Source organism: Herpailurus yagouaroundi, unplaced genomic scaffold (assembly GCF_014898765.1).
Source record: "Herpailurus yagouaroundi ecotype Mexico unplaced genomic scaffold, PumYag 159, whole genome shotgun sequence".
NCBI classification, from domain to species: domain Eukaryota; kingdom Metazoa; phylum Chordata; class Mammalia; order Carnivora; family Felidae; genus Herpailurus; species Herpailurus yagouaroundi.
Window position 1 is genome coordinate 44,200,428 of NW_024412400.1, and position 27,191 is coordinate 44,227,618.

The following is a 27,191-nucleotide window of genomic DNA, read 5'->3' on the forward strand; positions in this document are numbered from 1 at the left end:
TTTTACAGATAGGATGAGAGGATACTTTCTTTTCAAATGAGATTTTTTTTCTCATTATTTAAGAAATACATTTTCAAATGAAAATTTCAAATAAAAAAAACATAAATCATAATCCCATCATTAGGGGATAATTCTTAACTGTTAACATTTAGGTATTGTTCCTGTCTTTTTTGGTCTGTATCTGAAATTTTATACATGTCTGCATGTAATCAGATGGTTATTTAAAAATTTGAGCTCAAACTTCCCACATAGATTTGTATCCAGCTTTTTCCTTTGAAAGTACGTCATTAGCAAATGCTCTTTAAAAACAAAACTGGGGGAGGCACCTGGGTGGCTCAGTTGGTTGAGCATCCGACTTTGTCTCAGGCCAAGATCTCACAGTTCGTGAGTTCAAGCCCCACATCGCCTCATTGCTGTCAGAGCAGAGCCTGCTTCAGATCCTCTGTCCCCCTCTCTCTGCCCCTCCCCTGCTTGTGCTCTCTCAAATATAAATAAAACATTAAAAAAATAAATAAAAACAAAATTTTGGATGGCTGTGTTAATAATTTAATAATACATACACTGTACTGCATTTGGCTGCACCCCTGTTCTTAGACAATGTTTCCAGTTCTGTGGTGGAGTCGTTCAGCTGACGTCTGTCTACTCATGGTCCACTCAAGGTATGATGCTGTATTGAATCTGAATAAGACTGAGACAGTCTGAACGTGTCTGACAAACTGGTGGGGTTGACCTTCCAGAAGTCTGTTTACAAGAGGACTGAGGAGTCATTGGGAGACCTAAGAAAAGAGCGTGCTGGATATGACAAGTTTATGGGCTTGGTGGAGTAATCAGATACTCTCAGTATTTTGGCATCCTTTCTCATCCTTTAATTATTTTCCTGAAAGCAGTGACTGGGTTGCTTCATTCTTGGCTTCCTAGTTGAGATTCTCAAGCAAGAATGGCCACCAATCTCATTTGGATAGTGTTTCACTCGTGGCTCAGTCAAAGCCAGTATGGTAACAACAGGCTGCCCACGGCTTGGGTGCCCATCCCAATTCCTTCTGCTGGGTCCAGGGCATGGAGGTCATCTGATAAACAACATGGCTTGCTTTCAGGAGGCTTACTTACATCAGCAAAGGCTGTGGACAGGGTGGCTGCCCTCAAAGGAGGATGTAGGCAGAGCAGGCACCAAAGAGAGAAGCATTTTCCCCTTTGCTCCAGGCTACTGCCCAGCTTTGGCACAGAGCAAGTGTTGACAGAGTATTGTTGACAGTGTTCATGGAGGAGAGCAATGGGCAAGTGGCAGAAGTGTTATGGCCTGGTGGGCCTATGTTGGAGACAGGTGTTCAGCAGAGCAACGATGAAGGGCAGAAGGGCCTGACATGAATATCCAACACTGAGTGTCTACTATGCCCACTTTATGCTATGTCCTATGGATGATGGGAAATATAAAACATGGCTGCTGTTCTCCAAGAAGTCATGGTAAGTATAGGTAGAAAGTTTCTAAATGTTTTACTTAATTTTTTTTCTATAAATGCAAGTAGTGGTAACTGCCCATAATATAGGTATCAACTGATCAATGGTCACTTTCTTTAACCCACTGAGCATATCCTCAACTGATCATTTATTTCAAGGCTACCTCTTGTAGCCCACCACACTCATCATCAGGAATGAGAAAATTAGGCTAACAGCTCAGTAAGATTATATAGGCTTATATAAAACTTTTTTTGTCTTTTCTACCTCACTACTTTCCTTACTGAACATTAAGTACTACTTTATGATATATTGTAGATACTCAAGGTAGGAAAACATGAAAAACGCAGTATCTTTAAACAGAAAAAAGCAAAAAATCTTAATAGTAAAAATATGAGTTTTAAAAATGTATTTTAATGATAAAACATAATAAAGAAAATTTGGAAAATATAGAAAAGTAGGAAGGGTCACCTATGATCCAAGTCAATGACAGCTAACATTTTTCTGAAAATCCTTCTAGATTTAGTTTTTATTGTAAATTTTGATTATTTGGTGTTTACTTTAGGTGGTTATACGTATACTATAAACATGAATTTATAATCTGTTTTGTAAATTAACAGTATTCATAATCTTAAAAATGTAATTTGTAATGATTGTGTGACATATTTTGTAATGACTTTATAATATTACAACTAATATACTACTCTTTATTTAATTCTTCCCCTAAAGTTAGACTGTTGGATATTTCTAATTTTCCAGAATATTAAATAATTTTGTATTATTTATATTTGCATAAAGTTTTATCTTCTATTCTTATTTATTTCCATAGTATGGATTATTGGAAATGGATTTGTTTGACCAAAGGGTATAAACATTTCTGAAGATCCTGACACGTATTGCTTAGAAAAATATTCTAAATGGAAAGGTAGCATAGTTGGCACATTCAGTGAGGAATGTAAATTTCATAAGCAGGCACAACAAACACCAAATGGAGAAAACATCATCACTGGAATATTGCCCTTAAGTCTATACAGTAGATATGAGAAAAACAGATGGCATATCTTGATAATGGAAAACATTCTTGTCCTTATTCAAATAATTCCAGGCTATGAAAAAAGAAAAATAAAGTGAGTAAAGTAGTAAATTTGGCTTGATTAATGATCCATAATCCAGGTAGCAACTTAAAATTATAGTTTATATTCAAAACATGATGAATTTGGAAAATATCTATTTGAAACTACCAGGAAGGTATAGTTATTTTTAAATAAGACGCAAGATTACTCACTCATGATTTCTGTTCACTTGGGACTTGCCGGGTAGTTTTAGCAGTTTCAACCAAACTAAATTAACATCAATATTTTAGTAGATGAAGCAGAAGCAGTTTTGAAGGGATAAAAACAGATTTCTCTCCTTTAAAATCAATTGCTAATGATTCAGTATAAAGAATAGTTATTAGGTTATGTAGCAGCATTCAGAAGAGAAATTATTTCAATGGGATAATGTTATGAGCCTTCAGTTATCTTATGAACAGGGAAATTCTCAATAAACAGTAAGACTTCTCTGTGCTTTGGGTTATTTCTACACAGAACACTGAAATGTTGCTCATGCAAAACACTTCTGCTGTTTTCACCACTAAACACTGAGTGCAGATTTTATAACTATTCCATTGATTCATTTCATACAGGCAAGCCAAGAGACACATTGGAATATAAAAAAAATGAAATATTAAAGTTTGAGTAAAGATGAGGGCAGTAGGAAGGGAAAGAAAATGATGGGAGTCTAAAAACCATTTAACAAGAGTCACTGAATCTTGGACAGTGGGGGTAAAATGGAAGACGTACAGGTGTCACTAATGATCTGTTACCTGGATGATGACTGAATAGTTTCCACACAGTATCTTGGATAACTGAGTGACTACTCTGATGAGGCAAACAATCACCTGAAGCCCACTGAGTGCTATGAGAATGGAAAATAAAATGATATTCCACTCCACTACATGTGCAGGTTCCAGGCACTGAATCCAGATGCTGGAATCTGTAAGGAAACTGACAGAGAGGAGGGATATGGTCAGCAAGATTGGTCCAAGCAAGAAGGCCACAGATGTTTGGTCTGTTTGGGAAATTAATATATATGATTGAAATATATAATATTATTAAATGTTAATACATTTAAAAAATCATTCATATATATATATATACACACACACACATATATATTGAATATATAGTATGCATAGCATTGGGCTATGCTTATTTAAACATGATGCCTGCCTCAGAGACCATTTTAGTTCAGTTAGAAGGCAAGCACATATGGATAAGTTCACTAGTAACAAAAGGCAGCATGTGTCAATACCAAGAAAGTTGAAGATCGTTCATTTCCCTAAAAGTCCAGAAGTTAGCCTGGGCTGTCAGAGACAAAGCTGAGCTTGTGCTAGATACAAAAATCACACATGTGGCAAAATAGCAAAGGTAAATGCTGCTAGAAATTCCTAGACTCTGTCCCAAAGACCTTTCAAACTGGTTTTCAAACTTGAGCATAGATCAGGATTATCTGGAGGGCTTCTGAAAATGCAGGTTACAGAGATACACCCCAGAATTTCTGATTCGGAAGGTCTGGATGGGGCTTAAGATTTGTCATTTCTTTTTCTTTTTTCTTTTTTCTTTTTTTATTTGGTTTTTATTTATTTTGAGAGCGAGCGTGCACTTGTGAAAGGCAGCGAGTGGGGGAGGGGCAATGAGAAGTAGAGAGTTCCACACTGTCCCAGCAGAGCCCAACAAAGCATTCGATCTCACAAACCATGAAATCATGCCCTGAGCTGAAATCAAGAGTCAGACACCTAACTGACTGAGCCATCCAGGCGCCCAAGATTTTTTAAGTTCCCAGTGATACTACTGTTCCTGGTTTGGAGTCCACAGGGTGACTTTAGAACATTGCTGCTTGACTGCTGCTAAGATTTAGATTCTGAGGTGGGAATGCAAAAGATTGAAAGGTTCAATTAGTTTAGTTTTGCACTAGATTATGAGAATTAAACCACTATGAAGATAATCTTAAAACCATGCTGAATCTACCCTGCTGACTTTTGCTCACTTCCAGATATGCTATGGCTATCAGCACTTGTCCTAAGGGTGACACTGTTCAACTGAATCAAAGTGGAAAACTGGCCTCCTCAGAAAATTCCCCAAACAAAAATAATCAAACCTATTTATATGACAGAGTTGTTTATAAATGTCTTGTCAACAGCAATATGCTTTTCCTTAAGACAGCAACTAAGGCAACCTGGGTACTGGACAAGTGGCCGTGACCATTAGCATCTGTGGTAGAAAGAGATGAATTCTGCATTTTGAGGAACACTACCACCATGACTTCTCTCTTCTCTTAGTTTTTCCTTCTCCCCCCTCCATTTCTCTCCTATTTCTTTCGTTCTCTGTTTCCTCTCTTTATTTCCTACTCTCTATGCTCCAGGACACTCAGAAGCACTCTGAGAATTTCCTGATGTTGCTAATGGCCCTTAGGTCTCAAGTGGCAAAGAGTATTCAATATGGAACTCCTGAATCTGTAGGATCTTGAGCAAGAGACTTTACCTCTCTGACCTCTAGAGGCTTATTTGGACAATGGGCTTAATATATCTAACCCTAGGGTTATTATGAATATTTGTTGAAAAGTGTGTAAAAAATGCTTTGGAGCCTGTAAAGCATGGTACAGATGTAATTTTCTGTTACTATTACCCTAGACCCATTTCATACACCCTCATACTCTTAACTCAGTCTCAGCCACTAGAGAAGCTAATCCCTTCAAGATCCTTACTCTAGACTGTTCCCAGTATATGCTATGCACAGATCACCCAACACTTTTAAGCAAGATGATTTGCAGGGCTTTGACTTTTCTCCCGGACTATGGTGCTATTTATTCTTTGTGTAAACCACAGGCTCGTAAGTGCATTAGCAGGGTCTGGAAGGAATAGAGACACTTTTTCTGATAGTCCTTTCCTCCACAACCTCCATATACGACTCTATCACAACTTTTACTTTATTATATTGTAATTTTATCTTATCTGTATCTATATCTATTCCCTCACTAAACTGTGTACTCTGAGAGCCTCATTGTGATTTATGCACCCCTGAATAGCCAGGTCTAAGACCTAAAGCAGTGCCTGGTATATGGCAAAGATCAACAAATACCTGTTGAATGAAACTGATTCAGGGTCCTTACCAGTCACCATGTCAGTGGTTGTATCTACTGCCCCCCACCCCACCCCACCTGGGCAGGTGGAGGACCTCATGTGGCATAAAAGATTACACAGGGTAATGATGTTAGTAATAAAAGCTGGCATGTCTTAAGCATTTATGAAATCTAATTTGTGCTTTCCTTCCATTTAATTGTGAGTTCTATGAGATAGAAATGATCATGATCTCCCATTTACAGAGGCTTAGGGATATTTGTTTAAGTCATAGATTTTGTAAGTAGCATATAGAAGACTTGAACCCAGATGTATAAGCATTGAAGACCGTCTGCTACAAAAAAGCTCCCATCTTAGCATTCTATTCGGTAAGGTCTGTCTGAGCTCCTAGAGGGAAGTAAACCCATGTAATTTATCTTTGACTCTCTAGCACCTAATTCAAGACCTGAACATAGTAGGTGCTCAATAAATATTTGTTGCATAAATGTGCAAATCAATAACTGATTTGTAGAATTTCAACATTAACACTTGTTTCACCCAGAATTTGCCAAGCCTTGTAAATTTCTTTAGGAGACCAGAGACTTAAGTTCCCTTCATGGCTGCCGATGTTTTACCTCCAAATATTTGTATATAGTTGGGATTGGATGAATATGACTATCAAGGGCAACTTTAAAGAGTAATGGAGAGGCATGTGAGAAGTCTGAGGTTCTTGTTTTGAAAGGGAAGTCTTCGTTGGTTTGGGTGTGGAGGAAAGTTCAGGGGATGACGGCACAAAAAATGATTTTTTGCACCCAGTGGGACTTTCTACATTAGGTCCCCTTTCCTAAGCCCCTTGTGTCCCACAAGAGTGCTCAGAGTTATTTTCTAGTTCCCCTGACCTGAAAGAGAGCTCTGCTCAAGCACGTGGCACTAGAAGCTTCAGAATGAATGAAGGCGACTATGGGCACAGAAGTAGCTTTGCAATGCAGGCCTAGGTGAGCATGTAAGCCTTCAAATGAATGTGGGCCTTGAACAATAGACCCAGTCACATGGTGTTGAGAAGAAACTGTAACTTCCCTATGGAGTGATACTGACACTCCCTCAATTTATACCATTAGAATTCTGAGCACAAGATGAGACAGGGAGAGATTCAATGAACCTCTCCTATATCTCCGACTGGGGCCTGCTTCCTCTAGAGCTGTTTCTACAGGTGCTGGCAGGTCAATAAACCAGGTGCTGGTAGGCTCAATGTCAGTGTGAGGTGTTCTTCGATCTAGGATTGGGTTCCTCAACACCTGACTGAACCACCAGCCCTCTAAGTAAGGCTACCGCCCTAGACTCTTCTTCAATACATGCTAGATAATCTCCTGGCTACTCCATAAACTCCTGCACCTGGTCATGTCCCTGGATCTCATTCTGCACTTTGCTGCTCACCATGCCCAGTTCTATCTCTGTGTTGTCCTTGATGGCATAGCATGGGTAACATCATCCATGGGTACTGTGATTCTTTCCCAGCCAAGCCCCTTCCCATCTCTAACGGACCACACATACAAATTGGCCACAAAACAAGATTGAGTTGCTACAACCACTCAAGTCCCAGGCTCCAGCAGTTGCCAGACCACAATAACCACAAAGCTTTGTTCTGAAGTATAGGAAAAACACACATTTCATTTGGATATCTCCACATCAGCCTCAAAATAGTGAATGCATAGGACATTAAAAGACTGGCAAAAAAAACCCCTCCATCTAACCAGAGATCTGTGTAGGAGGAAATTGGTCTGTGTGTTATTAACCTAATAGGAAAATTCTGCCCTAACGTACCCACATGGAACCCCAAAGTTATCATGGAAAGGGAGCAGGAGCATGAAGCCAGGTGTTTCTGGTTTTCTGAGCCTCTTGATTTGGAGAATTATTCCTTACCGTCCAGCAGTGCCTTCAAAGGCGTACTCCCAGCCATCGAGAGTGCGGCAGTATGGACCCTGAACAAGGCCCAGAGCAGATATGACCAGGCAGTATCCAGAGAAAGCAATTCCAAGGGAAGAAAAAATCATTGACAGCAGTGTCTAAATTAAACATAGAAGAAGACGGTTAATGCTATAGGATGAGACAAGGAGATATTGTGGATAAATGATCAGATAGGTACCTTCCCCTACTCATCCATGCCTACTGCAGACTGTGTAATACCAAATGTCCACATAAAAATGGAAACACTTAATTCAAAAGCACCTAATGTTTAAAATAAGTTTTTAAAATGACTTTTTGCTCGGCATTCCACAGAGGAAACTAGTTAATTTAGTAAATTTGTTCCTTTCTTATGGAATTTCGATATCAAAATTATGATCGTACATTAATGCAGTGAAGGTGTGTGATCAATCAACCTGTATTTCTTTATTGAAGATGTTATTTTCTAGGTAGGGTGGGTTCTCTAAGAATCAAGCTATGACCATTGCTTTTCTCATGTGAGGATGATATGTGAATATCTTCACTTATGCAAATATGAGGGGGAAACAGCAGGTGTCAGCCTAGGTGACCATATTTATGTTCAGATGAGGATGGTATTGATGAGGAGGAGAACGTTTTCATTTGAGTAGAGAGAATGAGCAGTATTCATAGGCGGATGGGTACAAGCAGAGTTGTAAGCGTAAGTAGACTGGTCTGACCTAAGAGAGGGCTCCTATCAAGCATCACAGGGGAGAAGTTTATGAAGACCAGATTGACATGGGGTGCTAATGCTGGGGAAATGAGGTTATTGGACATGACTCAGCCCTTGAGTTGCTTACAAAATGAGTGCAACTTGTTATATCCAGTGGCATTTCATTAATTTTTTTTAATCTACCAAAAGGCTGAATGCATAGTCAATATACCTCTGTATACTCTTTATCTAGACTCACCTTCTGTGAATATTTTACCATTTTTGCTTGCTCTCCCTTTTTCTGTATGTATATGCACATATACATGCACATATCTTTATTTATTTACACATTTTTGTTGCTTTACCCCTTGAAAATAGGTTGTGGATATTGTGATATCTCACACCTAAACACATCAGTACATATCTCCCCAAAATAAAGATATTCTACTATTCTGCAACTGTTTTTTACTTTTTTGTACAGGACCCAATGAAAATTTACACACAGGATTACATCTCTTTAGTTTCCTTTAATCTACATTAGTCTTGCTGCCTTTTAGTTTTTTAGAATATTAAACTGTTTTTGAAGAATACCAGCAAGTTGCCTTAGAGAATGTCCCACAACCTGGGGTTTTCTGATTGCTTCCTCACAACCAAACTTAGGTTCAACATTTTGTCAAGAACACCTAATGGATGTGCATACATTATGGGCCTCTCACTACAATTGGTGATGCTTTTGATCTGTTGGTTAAGGTGATGTTTTTCAGATCTATAAACATATGCCACCTTGCAATTAGTAATTTGTGCGGTAATACTTTGAGACTGTGTCATATGCTATTCCCTAAGGACATTTCAACTAATGGATTTACCATCCACTGATGATCCTCATATCCACTGATTACCAGTTATCACAGTGATTGATTGCAGGGTGCTGCTTCTCTAATTCTATCGTTTCTTCTGCATTTTTAACTTCCTATTATTGTGGACTCATGGATTTTCTAATTCAATGTGTTTAATTCATAACTGTTATTATTCTTTTAGATGCTCATTTGGTCCAAGTATGGCAGTGGGAACATCTTATTAAGTCAATTCCTGTATCCTTTGAGATACCCCTATCATTCCTTGAGCACCTCCTTGCTTCCTGAAACAAAATGTACCAAGTTCATTTTGAATTGATAAAGACCCAGAATAGCTCTTTTTCCAACAAGCCATGTACTTGGTTTTTGAGCAAGGAAGTGACGTGAGCAAATACATAATTTTGAAAGATGGCTCTGGCAGTGACAGCATGCTAGCTGGAAGTGACAGAGCCGAAGATAAGGATTCCATGTGGAGACAACTTTAAATTAAGGTGACAAAGAGATGAGCTAAAGAAAAGACATTGGGATGGAAATAGGTAGCTGGAGATGGACTGAAAAAAAAAAAAATTCCAGAGTTTGGAACTTGAACAAAAAGGACAGAAATAGGGATGCCAAGAAGGGTAGTTTGGTTTGGGAGACAATTTAATCTAGTTTTAGAAATGTTGCTTTCAAGTGAGAGTAGAACAGCCAAGCTAGTTAACAATAAACTCAAAAACTGAAAACCAGGAAAACTGAGCAAAACAACCCTGTGATTTTTTTGGAACAAAAGTAATCTCAAATCATATATATTTCAAGTAAGTTAGCATTATTTTACCGATTAATAACATTAATACATGCTCATTATGGAAAATCAGAAAAATATACTTTAAAAACATAAGAAAAGAACAATTCTGCTTTTTTACCTATTTGGTATTATTTCACTGATGTCTTCACATATGATTAAAATATCTTTCAAATTATATTTTTCATATTGACTTTAATTTTTTTTTTCAACATTTATTTTTGGGACAGAGAGAGACAGAGCATGAACGGGGGAGGGGCAGAGAGAGAGGGAGACACAGAATCGGAAACAGGCTCCAGGCTCTGAGCCATCAGCCCAGAGCCTGACGCGGGGCTCGAAAACTCACGGACCGCGAGATCGTGACCTGGCTGAAGTCGGACGCTTAACCGACTGCGCCACCCAGGCGCCCCTCATATTGACTTTAATAGAATGTTGCCCCATCATGGGATGCGATAAACACACTTACCCTTTTTTTTAACAGTAGATTACTGTTTGTTAAACTTTATAAAGAAAATTTACCTATTCACTGATGCAGTCTTCCAAAAAGGAAGAAGGATGTTTTGAAAAGATTGAGCTCCTTGTTTACCAAATGTGCTCTTAAGACATTCACTGGAAAGATCAGTGAAGAATTTTTTCATTTGGGGAAACTGGCAACCATAGAATAATACGTATGTGTGTGTACATATATAAGGTACAGTCTAATGAGTGCATACCATTACACAACCCAGATAAGCCTCAAAATAAATCCAGAATTAGAATCTCTCTGAGTTACAGTTTCATCTTCTATAAAATGTAAATGATATAGATGATTATAGTAACTCCGTAACAGGACTGTTTCAAAATTAAAGGACAGAGTGGATATAAAAATTATTTGAAAAGTGTAAATAGAATTAAAATATTATCTATTATTCCAAGTACCTTGATTTAGCTGATAGTTGCTTCCAGGGATAACAACCTACAGCATTTTGGTAGAAAATGAGGCTCCACAGAAGAATGAAGAGCAAGCAATAAGTTAATAGGGCTCAAATCACCCCCAAAATATGGCACCTTAGCATAGTGAATACCTTAAACTGAAGGAGTTCAAGAAAATGACGGAAGCAGGATGGTCACTCTGACCGCTCCTAACCTCTTTGCCCTTCTTCGCTGAAACAGGTCATAAAACTGCCATGTTTTATTACCCTCTCTGTACCAGGAGGAAGGAAGACATTCTTATCAGCAGAGACAGGGAATTTGGGGCCAAGAAACCTGTATAAACAAACCTTGATAAACTAAACCTTATCTTCCTAGTTACTTCTTCACCACTTACTACCCCTAGCCCAAACCCCTCACTCTTGCCAATTCTTTAAAAAAAATTTTTTTTAAACATTTATTTTTGAGAGACAGAGAGAGACAGAGAACGAGCAGGGGAGGAAGAGAGAGAGGGAGACACAGAATCTGAAGCGGCTCCAGGCTCTGAGCTGTCAGCACAGAGCCCGACACGGGGCTCAAACCCACAAATCGTGAGCTCATGACCTGAGCCGAAGTCAGTTGCCCAACCGACTGAGCCACCCAGGTGCCCCTACCAATTCTTCACAAATTCATTGCTGTTTCTTTATGTAAAAGGCATAGAAACTTGCTACTCTGACTTCTTCAGGTCTTCGTTCTCTTGTGAAGGCTCCCATGTACATGTAAAATCTTAATAAAATGTGTATGCCTTTCTCTGGTTAATCTGTCAGTTTTAATTTTCAGACTGAGCCGGGAACCGTAAGAGAGCTGAGTAAAACTTTTCTCCCCCACAGTTTCTGGCACCCAACACAGGGCACACTGGCCAGGGACACCTTGCTCAGTTCAGGAGCTACAGTTAGAGATCCTGGATCTCTGACAAAATCCACAGAAGAATTCTTGCCATGTCAGTTGTTTGGATCTCTGCCTGTGGGGGACTGGTCAAGCAAAGGTGGTAGGAGTCTTTTCCTTTTCAGACTCAGATTGGCAGGAGAAAAACATAGTCAGAATTGGTTCTTTGGATTGTAACTCTGGTTAAAATCTGGTTTCAAGTCATCCATTAGTTATTGATCCTTTCCCTCCCAGGAACAGCTATCACTTTCCTGTTTGTCTCTTATTTGAGTTCTGAGAACTTGGCTTGGCTTTCTGCCTGTCAGGCAGGCAAGTGTCAGTCCTTGGAGATGATCAACTGTCAGATCGGGCCCCCAAGAATACACCATAAAGAAATTGGGTTGCACCCCCCTTGTGGCTAGCATTCTACCAACTGTCCACCAGCTCTCAGGAGGAGGTGTCTATGTCTTTGCTATTGCTGCCTTTGGGAGTGGTTCTGGATCTTGCGAGGACTATATCTTTTGCATCCTCTTTGGGGACATCTTTTATATTCATGGTTAAGTATTGGTTTTGGTTTTGAGTCACTTGATAGACTTACTTTCGGTTTTGAGTCACGTGATGGACTTACTTTCGGTTTAAATATTTGAAACAATTTTTTTAAGGGGCTCTATGGTCAGAAGTTGGCCAAACTGAAAATTCATATTCAGATCCTGATAGACACTTAGAATCAAGGCCGTCTCTCCTAAGCTGAAATGGGGCCCTCAGAGGGAAAGAAAGGATGCTGAAGGCTTTGTGAAATAATTTTGAAAATATTAGAAAGATACACCACTGTAAATCTAGAACACAGAAATTTTTTTACTTCCACCTTAGTTGAAATTTGTCTGCCTGATATAAAGAAGCAAATTGAAGATAATGTAGTTGGATGGGTGGGCCAGTCCCTTGATAACATTCAGGCTGTGGCCCAGTTCCTTCAGTAATTAAAAACCAACTCTCCTTGCCCTACAAATCTAGTCTTTATGGAACTAGAAGCTAAAAGCAATTCAAAGTTCCACCTATCTATCCTTACCAATTCCCAAACCTATTCATCTCGAAATGCCTGTAGATGTTGTAAAAGATCAGGACACTGGAAACAGAATTGCCCCAAGCTTCAGTAAAAGAGGAAAAAATCTAAATAGTAATTTTTCTAGACCTCTTAATAATAGACAAATATGCCCCCAAACTCCTTCTGAAAGGGATTCTATATTCTCTATCCCTGGGAGCTATAACTCTTACCATGTCTTTGAAATGTAAACATCCCAGGAGATAATTAAAACACTGCTCACAATTGCCTGGGACTGAAGGGGTGGGGGAGAGAGGGCCTGGAGGTAGGGGAGGAGTTTAAAAAAAAAAAAACTGCTATAGAAATTCCTTCACCCCAAATCTAGTCCGCAGACTTCATAAAATGATTTGTCAAGGGCAGATAAAAATCTTAACGGTCTTCTCCACAAATGTTAGTAAAAAGCTATAGCTAACTGAGCTGGTAGCCATGATTTCTTCTACCAGAAACACAATATGGACTCTTTTATAAACTAGTGAGTTTTGTATCAAAACAAAGGCTGTACAATCTCTGTGTCTGTCTATATGTTTCTTTATGTCTATATGTGTATGTTACAGATGTGTGATATTTTCCTACCTTCAGATGATATTACCAAAACAATTTATAAAATCTCTCAAAAGTGTTCTATTCTAATTGGAGTAGAGATAAATGAGTTCTCATATAAATTAAGTATTCTTAAAACTCTCAGAAACACAGAGACTAATCTAAAAAAAATTTAAGTTCACAAGATCTGGGATAATCCTTGGTAAATAAAGCTAGTTTAAAAATTGTTGGGGACAAAACCTAACAAGCATATCTTTAGACTTGTCATCATTAAACATAACACAGTCATACAATTTTTTTCTATCTAGGATTACTAGTCAAAGAAACTTATGTTATTTCTACTGTGTGTTTAAGAATATAGAACCATAAATTCAACCTAAAACAAAAGCCTACAGTAAAAATAAATTGCTGAATGTATGTCAAGCACAGCAGTTGAGAGAAAGAGAGAAAATGCATGTTCAACTTTTTAGGTGTTTCATTTCTATGGTGTTTGAAGCTTGCCTAATATATATATAATTCACAAAATTTGTCAACCAGAAAATAACTTAAAATGATAGCTAACTTTGTCTATTGTGTCAGGAAATCTTCATGAGTAATCTAAGTAACCTAAGTGTTCAGAGCAAGTTAAATACATATGTGATAAAAGTTTAATACTGAATTTTTCAATAATGATTAGGTTTTATAAAGTACATCGGTTTTAAATTAGCTTCCAAAATCTTTTTGCTAACTTAAAACCTTAAAGTTACACTAAGTCAAGTTAAATGATGGTAATTCATTGAATAGGTACATCACTTGCAAACAAAATAAGTTACTGAAACATTGCTTACTGAACATAAGTTTACCTACTTTTCTCTTTCTATTAGGGAGGAACTAAAGATATTTGGGTCTGTTAGTAAATGTCTTGTGCCACACTGAAAAATCACACTATGAGGAAACATATGCTTTAGACATTATAAAATAGCAGAGGAGGAGCCAAGATGGGGGAACAGCATGGAAGGTTTTTTTTGCATCTTGCATCCATGAAATACAGACAGATCAATACTAAACCACCCTGCACATCTAGAAAACTGATTTGAGGTTTAACACAACAATCTGCACAACCCAAACCACAGAACTCAGCAGGTACGCTGCATGGAGAGGTAAACTGGGGGAGATAGAGGCCATGGAGGGCAGGGAGCTGTTTTTGCTTCCAGAGGGAGGGGGAGGGAGTATGGGAAAAGCACCGCCCGTGAAAAGCAGCAGGAGAAAAAGTGGAAACAGCTGCAGGGACTGAACTAAAAAGGGAGAAAGGAGAAAGGAGAGGGTTTAAATTCCACTAAGACTCTATAAACAAGGGGAGCACAGAGTTTGAAACTCCGCAGTGGATACCACGTGGTGCTCTGGTGGGAAGGACGAATCCCCAGGAGCAGAGAGCAAGGTCCTCAGGCCATAGAAAAGAGGCGGTTCCCCTGCTAGGAGGACATATGGTGGAGGCTGTGTGCCTTCCCCCATGGCCTCACAGGCAAAGGTGTCGGGAGACCCTGGAGAGCAACTACATTCGCTGGTGCTGGAACAAGGTCGTTAACAGTGAAGCCTGGTGCCAGCCATGTGTTGAGATTTTCCATAATCCCTGAAACGCTGCTGCTACATGGTTGCGTGAACACTTTCTAGGGCGGGCTGGCACCCAGCTGCAGTCTCTGGGCATTGGCAGAAGCATGGTCCATGAACGTTCCTGGGTGGGGTCGGCACCTGGCCATTGCTCCGTGAACGTTCCCCCACAAGGTCTGAGCAGGTCAAAGCCACGGTCCCTCAGAAGTGAGGTGTCGGGAGACACAGCTGCATCTGAGATAAAATTCAGGAGGGAGGTGCCTCCTGGAAACCTGACCGCGCTTGGTTACGGACAGTGTAAAAGCAGGGAGTGAATGGAAGCCGGAGACAAAGGACAGGTGTGCGATTGCTGATTGGGGAGAACAGACTTATCCCCGAAGTCTGGCTGGATGGGTGATGCCATTTTCACCCCTCATACGCATGGGCATATACACCTACAAGCCCACGACAACAATCCACCCCAGTAAGCTAAGCAGCGCCATCTAGTGGAGGATGGAGCCATTATACTAAGCCCCACACAACTGGGCAAACCTCGCTCTTCAGGAACACAAATCTCTCTGCCTGCTTAGTTCATGGACTATAAATTGCTTCATAGTTTGACTTCTAGGGGAAAATGATGCAATTTCAATTGCATTTTAGTATGTTCACTGGTCCATCTATTCAATTTTTTTTCTCTTTTTCATTTGTTTTCTTTTTCTTGAATACAGAAAGAGAAAAAAAAATTTTTATTTTTAATTTTCATTAAAGATATTTTCTTTATTTTTTTTCACTATATTCTTTACTTTTTTGTGAATTTTTCAAATTCTATTTTACTTCCATCATTTCATTTTCTTTCAGTGTATTCATTTTTTTCAAATTTTCAAACGTTTTTCCTCCTCCCACCCCCTTTTTTCTCTAATTGATAAAACTCCTTTTAATAACCATACCAAAACACACCTAGGATCTAACATTGTTTATTTGATTCTTTTGTGTGTGGGGGGGGCAGGTGTTTTTTTTTTAATTTTATTTTTTTACCTTATTAATTCCTTTTCTTCCTTCAAAATGATGAAATGAAGGAATTCATCCCAAAAGAAAGAGCAGGAAGAAATGGCAGCCAGGCACTTAACCAACACAGATACAAGCAAGATGTCTGAACCAGAATTTAGAATCACAACAATAAGAATACTAGCTGGGGTCAAAAATGGATTAAAATCCCTGTCTACAGTGACAAAAGAAGTAAAATCTAGTCAGGATGAAATAAAAAAATAGCTCTAAGTGAGCTGTAATCTCGAATGGATGCCACAGCAGTAGGATGCATGAGGCAGAACAGTGAAACAGTGATATAGAGGACAAACTTATGGAGAACAATGAAGTGGAAAAAAGAGGGAGACTAAGGCAAAAGAGCACGATTTGACAATTAGAGAAATCAGTGACTCATTAGAAAGGAACATCATCAGAATCACAGGGGTAACAGAAGATGAAGAGAAAAAGGGGTAGAAAGGTTATATGAGCAAATCATAGCAGAAAACTTTCCAAACCTGGGGAAAGACATAGACATCAAAATCCAGGAAGCACAGAGGACTCCCATAAGATTCAACAAAAAAGACCATCAGCAAGGCATATCATAGTCAAATTTACAAAAGACTCAGGCAAGGAAAGAATCATGAAAGCAGCAAAAGGAAAAAAGTCCTTAATCTACAAGGGAAGACAGATCAGGTTTGCAGCAGACCTATCCACAAAAACTTGGCAGGCCAGAAAGGAATGGCAGGATATATTCAATGTGCTGAATTGGAAAAATATGTAGCCAAGAATTCTTTCTCCAGTAAGGATGTCATTCCAAATAGAAGGAGAGATTAAAAGTTTCCCAGACAAATGAAAATTAAAGGACTTCATGGCCACTAAACCATCCCTGAAAGAAAATTTAAGGGTGAATCTCTGAGGGGAGAGAAGACAGAAAAAAAAGAAAGAAAGAGAGAAAGAAAGAAAGAAAGAAAGAAAGAAAGAAAGAAAGAAAGAAAGAAAATAAGAGAAAAGAAAGGATAGGAAAAGAAAAAGACCAAAAGCAACAAAGACTAGAAAGTACCAGAGACACCACCAGACACTCCAACTCTACAAGCAACATAATGGCAATAAATTCATATTTTTCAGTACTCACTCTAAACATCAATGGACTAAATGCTCCAGTTAAAAGACATAGGGTAACAGAATGGATAAGAAAGGAAGATCCATTTATATGCTGTTTACAAGAGACCCACTTTAGACCTAATGACACCTTCAGATTGAAAGTAAGGGGATGGAGAGCCATCTATTGTGCTAATGGTCAACAAAAGAAAGCCGGAGTACCATACTTACATCAGACAATCTAGACTTTAAAATAAAGAGTGTAACAAAAGGTGAAGAAGAACATTGTATCATAGTTAAGGGGTCTAGCCACCAAGACCTAGCAATTGTAAACATTTATGCTCCAAATGTGGCACACCCAAATATATACATCAATTAATCACAAACATGAAGAAACTCATTGATAATAATACCATAATAGTAGGGGACTTCAACACCCCACTTATAGCAATGGGCAGATCATCTAAACAGGAAATCAACAAGGAAACAATGGCTTTGAATGACACACTGGACCAGATGGACTGAACAGAAATATTCAGAACATTTCATCCTAAAGCAGCAAAATATACAATTTTCTCCAGTGCACATGCAACCTTCTCCGGAATAGATCACATACTGGACACAAATCATCCCTCAACAAGTACAAAAAGAACGAGATTGTACCATGCATATTTTCAGACCACAATGCTGTGAAACTTGAAATCAACTACAAGAAAAATTTGGAAAGATAACAAATACTTGGAGACTAAATAACATCCTACTAAAGAAAGAATGGGCTAAACAAGAAATTAAAGAGGAAATGGAAAAGTACATGGAAACCAACGAAAATGATAACACCACATCCCAAAACCTATGTGACACAAAAAAGGCAGTCATAAGAGGGAAGTATATAGCAATCCAGGTCTTCCTAAAGAAGGAAGAAAGGTCTCACATACACAACGTAACCTTACACCTTAAAGAGATGAGAAAAGAACAGCATATAAAACCCAAAACCAGCATAAGTCAGGAAATAATAAAGATTACAGCAGAAATCAATGCTATCAAAATAAAAACAAACAAACAAACCCAGAACAGATCAATGAAACCAAGAGCTCGTTCTTTGAAAGAATTAACAAAACTGATAAACCACTAGCCAGTTTGATCAAAAAGAGAAAGAAAAGGACACAAACAAATAAAATCAAGAATGAAAGAGGAAAGATCACAACCAACACAGCAGAAATAAAAACAATAATAAGAGAATACTATTTGCAGTTATATGCCAATAAATGGGCAATCTGGAAAAAATGGACAAATTCCTAGAAACATATACACTACCAAAACTGAAACAGGAAGAAATAGAAAATTTGACTAGACCCATAACCAGCAAAGAAATCAATTAGTAATCAAAAATCTCCCATAAAACAAGAGTCCAGGGCCAGATGGCTTTCCAGGGGAATTCTACTAAATATTTAAGGAAGAGTTAACACCTATTCTCTTGAAGCTGTTCCAAAAAACAGAAATGGAAGGAAAACTTCCAAACTCTTTCTATGAAGCCAACATTACCTTGATTCCAAAACCAGACACAGACCCCACTAAAAAGGAGAACTATAGACCAATTTCCCTTATGAACATGGATGCAAAAATCCTCAACAAGATATTAGCCAACTGGCTCCAACAATACATTAAAAAAATCCCACAACCAAGTGGAATTTATACCTGGCATGCAGGGCTGGTTCAATATCCACAAAACAATCAATGTGATTCATCATATCAATAAAAGAAAGGAAAAGAAACACATGATCCTCTCAAAAGATGCAGAGAAAGCATTTAACAAAATACAGCATCCTTTCTTGATAAAAAAAAACTTTTAAGAAAGAAGGGGTAGAAGGATCATACCTCAAGATCATAAAAGCCATACATGAAAGACCCAATGCTAATATCATCCTCAATGGGGAAAAACTGAGCGCTTTCCCCCTAAGGTCAGGAGCAAGACAGGGATGTCCACTCTCACCATTGTTATTCTACACAGTATTGGAAGTCTTAGCCTCAGCAATCAGACAACACAAAGAAATAAAAGGCATCCAAATCGGCCAGGAGAAGGTCAGCCTTCACTCTTCTCAGATGACATGATACTCTATAGGGAAAACCCAAAAGATTCGACCAAAAAACTGCTAGAATCAATTTCATGAATTCAGCAAAGTTGCAGTATATAAAATCAATGCACAGAAATCGGTTGCATTCCTATACACCAGTAATGAAGCAACAGAAAGAGAAATCAAGGAATTGGTCCCATTTACAGTTGCACAAAAGACCATAAAATACCTAGGAATAAATCTAACCAAACAGGTGGAAAATCTATACACTGAATAACTATAGAAAGCTTATGAAAGAAATTGAAGAAGACACAAAAAAATGGAAAAAGATTCATGCTTCTGAATAGGAAGAACAAATATTGTTAAAATGTCAATACTACCCAAAGCAATCTACATATTCAATGCAATCCCTATCAAAATAACACCAGCATTCTTCACAGAGCTAGAACAAACAATCCTAAAAATTGTAGGGAACCAGAAAAGACCCAAATAGCCAAAGCAATCTTGAAAAAGAAAACCAAAGCAGGAGGCATCACAGTCCCAGACTTCAAGATGTATTACAAAGCTGTAATCATCAAGACAGTATGGTATGGGCACAAAAACAGACACTCAGATCAATGGAACAGAATAGAGAACCCAGAAATGGACCCACAAATGTATGGCCAACTAATCTTTGACAAAGCAGGAAAGAATATCCAATGGAATAAAGACAGTCTGTTCAGCAAGTGGGACTGGGAAAACTGGACAGCTACATGCAGAAGAATGAACCTGGACCACTTTCTTACACCATACACAAAAGTAAACTCAAATCGGTGAAAGACCTAAATGTAAGACAGGAAGCCATCAGAACCCTCAAGGAGAAAGCAGGCAAAAACCTCTTTTTGGCTGTAGGAACTTCTTACTCAACACATCTCCAGCAGCAAGGGAAACAAAAGCAAAAGTGAACTATTGGGACCTCATCAAAATAAAAAGCTTCTGCACAGCGAAGGAAATAATCAGCATAACTAGAAGGCAACCGACAGAATGAGAGAAGATATTTGCAAACAACATATCAGATAAAGGGTTAGTATCTGAAATCTATAAAGAACTTCTTGAACTCAACACCCAAAAATCAAATAATCCAGTGCGGAAATGGGCAAAAGACATAAATAGACAATTCTCCAAAGAAGACATCCAGATGGCCAACTGACACATGTAAAAATGGTTCACATCATTCATCATCAGGGAAATACAAATCAACACCACAATGAGATACCACCTCACACCTATCAGAATGGCTAACATTAACAACCCAGGCAACCACAGATGTTGGCAAGGATGCGGAGAAAGAGGATTTCTCTTGCCCTGCTGGTGGGAATGCAAATTGGTCCAGCCACTCTGGAAAATAGTATGGAGTTTCCTCAAAAAATTAAAAATAGAACAACCCTATGACCCAGCAATTGCACTACTAGATATTTATCCAAAGGATACAGGTGTGCTGTTTTGAAGGGACACATGCACCCCCATATTTATAGCAGCACTATCAACAATAGCCAAAGTACGGAAAGAGCCCAAATGTCCATTGAATGGATGAATGGATGAAGAAGAGGTAGTATATATACACAATGGAGTATTTCTTGGCAATCAAAAGGAATATAATCTTGCCATTGGCAACTATGTTGTTGGAACTAGGGGGTATTATGCTAAGTGAAATTAGAGAAAGACAAGTATCATATGACTTCACTTATACAAGAACTTTAAGATACAAAACAGATGAACATAAGGGAAAGGAAGCAAAAATAATATAAAGACAGGGAGGGGGACAAAACAGAAGAGACTCTTAAATATGGAGAACAAACAGAGGGTTACTGGAGGGGTTGTGGGAGGGGGGATGGGCTAAACGGGTAAGGGGCATTAAGGAATCTATCCTGAAATCTTTATTGCACTATATGCTAACTAACTTCGATATAAATTTAAAAAAATAAATTAAATTTTAAAAAATAATGCTAATCAAATCACGACCACAAGTTTATGCCAGCCCTTTGCCAAAGATAAAATAAAATAAAAATCAAAGCATATGTTTTATTAATGGCAAACTAAAGGAATTATGAAATAGCATATTCATGAATTTGCCAATCAACTGAATGTTGATATACAACACTTCACAATTGCTTACTTCTTGGTTTTCCCTTGCAATTAAGGTTTCTAAGAGTTAAGAATTCTAGTGAATATATGTAATTAAAACCACGAAAAAAAAACTACTATAAGTAGTAGTATACAACTCTGTATACAAAAAAGGAAGGATGTGTTTTATTTTGTTTTTAAAAACAGGCATGTGAGGGCGCCTGGGTGGCGCAGTCAGTTGGGCGTCCGACTTCAGCCAGGTCACGATCTCACGGTCCGTGAGTTCGAGCCCCGCGTCGGGCTCTGGGCTGATGGCTCAGAGCCTGGAGCCTGTTTCCGATTCTGTGTCTCCCTCTCTCTCTGCCCCTCCCCCGTTCATGCTCTGTCTCTCTCTGTCCCAAAAATAAATAAACGTTGAAAAAAAAAAATTTAAAAAAATAAATAAATAAAAACAGGCATGTGTTTTGGTTAATAAATAAAGAGTAATGGAGGTATGTTTTTGTTAAGGAGGAAGGAAACTTGAGGAAAACTTTTTCTCCACTGTAAAGTGAATCAATTTCCATCACAGAACTTCAGCAGTTGCAAACTGGTGCAGACTCACATTTAGCCTCCAAGATGTGCTTTATTTAATTTAAATGACAATTAATTACCAACATAACTGAGAAGTTTCACATAAAACTCTGTATTTCTACTTTCTATTGACAATGGAGAAACGTTGCCCAGTGTCGTCGTGATAACTTTGGCTGGACTTCAGTAGCAGCTTCCTCTCTTCCTTAAATAGAAATCTTGCTCTAATGGCTACCAGGCTAACTTCTCTCTTTTCCATCAGGTATTGACTCCCGGGGGCATATAAACTGGGACCCTATTCGAGAGCCTACCTTGAAAGAGCTAAGCAGAGAATCCAGGGAATGCTTCCTCCCTTCCCCGTGCTCTGCCCTTTGAGATGCCAGTCATCTCATTCAATTTCATTTTAAGACCTTGTCCAGACTCCACACTGTTTATAGCATCCATTTGTGCCGGAAATGCTAAAAGTGAGTCAAGGCAAAATGGACACATTTATTTTTATTACAAACTTAATGGCACATGGTTTGTTTTCTAGAGATTCCCTGAGTATCATAGGTTAATGTTTACCTGAATCTACTGCTTCACCTAAGCCATTTTGCAAGCGTTTCCATAAGCACAATACCAGCAGCTACAGGGGGATGCCGAGTCAGTTGGTTAAGAAAACACATACACACAGTGCATATGTGCATGCACGTGCACAGAGTGCATTTCAAGTTTTCAATTCTTCTCCACCAGGAGCACAGTTCTAAATTTAGCAGCTACTTTAGTCATCCAAAGACATCTGTCAAAGAAAGCCGGCCATGCCATCTTGACTGCACTTTAAAATCTGATTGCACCTCGGACCAACTAGGTCAGGGTGTCTGGAGGTTGGATTCCAACTCCAAGCCCTCAGATGATTGCAATGTTCAGCCAAGGTGGGCAACTGCCATTGCAAGATATGCCTGCCAGGCCTCTAGTAAAGTTCTTTTTAGTTAATACATCACATGTGCCCTTTGAGCCACAGATAACTCATAGAAAGTATGGATAACAATCATCTAATTCACTGGATAAGTGTTAAAAAACTATAAAGTGCTGTGCAAATAAGATTCAAAGCTAACCTTGAGGAGGAGAAGAACAACGATGGAAATGTAGGAGCCTAGCACCTGCCTGTTGAACACAGGCTTAGAAAATTTGGTTGTATTATTCTCTCTTGATTTTATTTAAATTATTTTTAAAGACCCAGTTCAAAAAATATACATCACATATACCTAACACGTGGATAAATCTAATCATTATGCTGAAAGAAGCCAGATACAAGAGACAGATACTGTGTAATTCTATTTACATTGAGTGCAAGCTAATTATGATATAAAGCAGATCAAAGGTGAGTCTCTTGGGGCTGATGCGAAGTGTTCTGTGTCTTGATGGTGATGGTGGTTTCATGAGTGTATTTGGCTGTCAAAACTCATAGTAATGTACAATTTTAATGGATGCTTTATGCAAATTTGTCCTCAATGAAGTAGAAAAGGGAAAAAAAAAATAAACTCACAGAAACCCAGTTAGGAAAAGGTAGTATTATTTTCTAATTTGGTGTATCTTTAAATCCTGAACTTCTGGAAGAACATCAGCAGGGCAAAGGTGGAGGAAAGACTGTAAACAAAATGAAAGATAATTTTTTTGAGGAAACTCTTGGGCTCTGAATTGAAAGGAGCATGGAGAGGGTATAACAGTGTCAATATTTTCATGTGTCTGAGTGAGCCTGGGCTCCCTCAACCATCCTCAAAGTACTATTGCTCTTACCATGTATTTTTTGCTGCAGTTTTCACTCTGGCAACATTTACAGTTATTATCATTCTCCAGTACAAGAAGAACTGCTGCTACTATAAGCATCTGTGGTAGGAAAGAGAGGAGATATCAGAAATGGAATACTAGTCACAATCAGAGCACAGTGATTTAGAGTAGGGACTCTGGGGCCAAGGGGATCCGGGTTCGAATCCCAGGTCTGCCATTTTCTAGCGGTGCAAACTTGAGAGTCCTTCCCTATAAAATGGTTTTGGAGACTCACTTCTTTGGGTTGTTATGAGGTAATGTACGTAAAATTTTGAACATAGTGCTTGATTTATAGTAAGTGATTGATAAATGATAGCTATTATTATCCTGATTACCAGTCATCAAAAGTTAATGATTAAGCAGTATATGGTATGGACATAGGAATACCACCCTGGGCAGCAAACCCACATTTCTCACTGACTCGGTTGTGGAGGTCAAAGGAAAATCATTCATCAGACTTTGCTGTTTGCCAGACTCTCTCCATTTACTGCCCTCTGGGAATGCAGGTAAGAAGCATAGTTGATCTGAAATTACAGGTCTTGGGATGCCTGGGTGATCTGAAGCGTCAGACTTCTGGTCAGGTCATGATCTCACTCACAGTTTGTAAGTTCAAGCCCCACATTGGGCTCTGTGCTGACAGCTCAGAGCCTGGAGCCTGCTTTGGATTCTGTCTCCCTCTCTGTTTCTGCCCCTCCCCCTGCTCATGCTCTCTGTCTCTCCCTCTCTCTCTCTCTCTCTCTCAAAAATAAACAAACATGAAAAAATTAAAAAAAAGAAAAGAAAATAAATTGAAACTACATGTCTTAGTTCAAAGTAAAGTCAGTTTAATTTCCCTAAGCATTCAAATCATCTAAGGTTCAAATTTTCAAGTGTGCTTTGTCTTTATCAAGCCAACAGGCTGGGAGACTTCAATGTATTCTACTTCCCTCTCTTGGTATCTTAGGCAAAGGGCTCAAGTTCTGGAAAGAACATAGATATCTTTATTGTTACAGTTCCTGATTTGGGCAGGTATGGACCGTGAATTGCTTCTGGAAAATTCTCTACCTATCCTTCACTCTCAATGTTCAGGACTGAATCTTGAAGCTGAGTTCATCGTTATTTTACTGTGTGTACTCAACATTTCCAGTTTCCAAATTCCTTCAGCTTTCATTTGTCTGTTTATTTATTTATCTATATTCCTCTTCTTTCTCCAAAAAGGATTCAATGCAGGAAGAATAATGTTTTTCAAGAATTCCTTGACCATGGAAAATAGAGAACAAGTTCTTTTTCTAAGTTTTAAATTTTATACGGAATATAAACAAAAGAGTCCTATATTCTCCTCCTTTCAACACCATTAGGTATCACAGATTTTAGTAGATTCTGGTTTAATCTTAGTGATGCCATACAACTGGTCCATTTATTACAATTACATATCGAGGGAAACAATGGTGAGAGAAGGCACTGTTCATCAGGTATAGTAACAGGCTTCATTCCAATATTATTAGAAATCATTAGACCTGGACCCAGGAACCCTGTGTCAAAAGAGAAACACAGGCATTGCCCGTGTTGAAAGAGAAACTCCTTTCTTTTTTTCATTGTAAAAAACTGAATAACTAAATAACTGAAACACAGGGCTCAAGCATACTAAAGGAAAATTACCCCAAATCCCACCACCCTCACATGTCTTTTATGTATTTACTCCCAGTGTTTTACCACATGTATATATTTTGCTTAGATGCAATTGTAATTTATTCACATTTTCTGTATCTTTTTTTGCCTAACACCAAATAATATGCACTTTCCATGTTATTACATCTTCACAATTATAATTTTCATCACCATATGAAGTGAATGCACCACAGTTTACTTGGCCAATTCTATGCTAGGGTGCTCCTACTAATTATTTGCTGTCAGAAATATCTGTGCATCAATTTCCTTATTATGGATTATTTCCTCAGAATGAATTTTCAGACACTTTCATGATCTTAATATAGCATATCAAGATATTCTCCAAACGGTTTGCATCTATTTATAGTCTGATCACCAAAAACTCACTATGTACCTATCACATAGCAACTTTAATAGCATTGGGTGTTAATACTTTAAAGTTGACTACCTTGCTATTCAAAATAGTAACCAAACGAAAACTGCCTTTCATCATAGCTATCCAAATACCATAATAAACACCCACAACGATGTAGAGATAAATTATAATGCATTTTCTTTTTATGTTATTGGAAGTATGATAAGCTTACAGTGCACAATGTGCTGTTTTTAGATATGACATGGTCAGGAAAAGTGTTTTTTCCTCTAAGTTGCCAACATGATTTACTGTCAGTTTGTTTTTAAAGAGTACAAAGTCATCAGGAAAACACTCATGGATGCTTACTGTAAATAACTCAATTTAGTTTTCAAAAACATGCTCCATTACTAGGGGCAAAATATAAGATTATTTAATGATAATGTGGCCCATCATCGAGTATTTATAATCACAATATTCACTGACTCCCTACTACATATCAGCCTCCATCCTGGGCCCTTCATTCATGAGATTTTATTGAATCCCCACAATTACCCTAAAAAGTAAATGCCATTACTCCCATTTTCCAAATAGGATACTGAGGCTCAAAGACATTGAGTAACTTGCTCAAGGTCTCATGACACAAATGGCAGAACTTATATCTGAATGCAAATTTGTCTGACTCTCCAAATCTCTATTTCCACACGGTCTTCATAACTCTCCAATCTAGAGAAATTGTGAGGGCAGATAGAAACTATTCTGGAAAAGAGCAATGCCACTGGAAATTAAATAGCTTAAACCTACACACAGGGTTCATGAGGATATAATATTTCTAAAGCCAGCGTCCCACAAACTTTCATTAGGACTAATTTCCTACATTGCATGAGTGACATAAATGGGCAGCTTACCGAAAACAAAGCTGCCCTCCCAAGTCCTCACGGACTACCAGCCTCTCTACCCCCACCCATCTTCCAAATCCCAAACCCAGAATTAGTAGAATGATTTTTCCATTATTCATCATTTCTGCTAGGAACAAGACAATTCTTAGTAAAAACATCCCCCTTTGCAATCCCAAGTCTCCAAAGTCACACTTACCATGACACCTGAGAAACAGATTCCTTCAAAATACCACACGTAGTTGGTGAGTTTATTGCTGGATGCATAGGAAGTTTGCCCATTTGGGAAATACAGTAATATATTCACAATTATACTCCAAAGTGCAAGCGGAATCAGCAGACCACTTAGGCAGCCTCCACATTTCCGAGACCCCATTTTACCCTGCTCAGAACCTGCAGGAGATTTCAAGAGTGTAGAATTACATAAAACCTAATTTTCTTCCTACCTGTCCTTTTTTTTTTTTTTTTCTTCTCTTTGAGATTACCTACCACTTTCTGGGTCAGAGCCCTTTACTTCATATTCATGAGAAGCCCAGGACTCAGCCAGAACTGCCGCTCACAGTCTCTTGGTGTGAAATAGTGGTTTACTGTTTGGAGAACAATAGACAATGATCAACGGCTGAAGAGCTGAGCTGGTCTTCATCCTGTGCCAAAGGAATGCGGTGTTTTTACTGCATTTTAAAATAAGTCATTTTCCTCCGGATTAGAAAACTGAAGACTTAACCCTGAGCATAA

General features: G+C 38.4%; 1 protein-coding gene across 3 annotated transcripts; it reads right to left on the reverse strand.

Moving 5' to 3' along the window:
• Positions 1–523: 523 nt before the first annotated feature.
• TM4SF18 (transmembrane 4 L six family member 18) lies at positions 524–27,191 on the reverse strand. 3 transcript variants are annotated; one of them, XM_040480454.1, is made up of 6 exons: positions 26,946–27,190; positions 26,656–26,849; positions 23,532–23,621; positions 7,529–7,671; positions 3,317–3,497; positions 524–776 (listed from the first exon to the last, which is right to left on the reverse strand). In XM_040480454.1, the coding sequence occupies exons 2-6, from the start codon at positions 26,830–26,832 to the stop codon at positions 765–767; spliced, it is 603 nt and encodes a 200-aa protein (XP_040336388.1). In that variant the 5' UTR covers positions 26,833–26,849; positions 26,946–27,190; the 3' UTR covers positions 524–764. The 3 variants fall into 3 exon arrangements, with proteins under 3 accessions (XP_040336388.1, XP_040336387.1, XP_040336389.1); XM_040480453.1 differs by lacking the exon at positions 524–776 and adding an exon at positions 1,847–2,558 and having other exon boundaries at positions 26,946–27,186; XM_040480455.1 differs by lacking the exons at positions 524–776; positions 23,532–23,621 and adding an exon at positions 1,847–2,558 and having other exon boundaries at positions 26,946–27,191.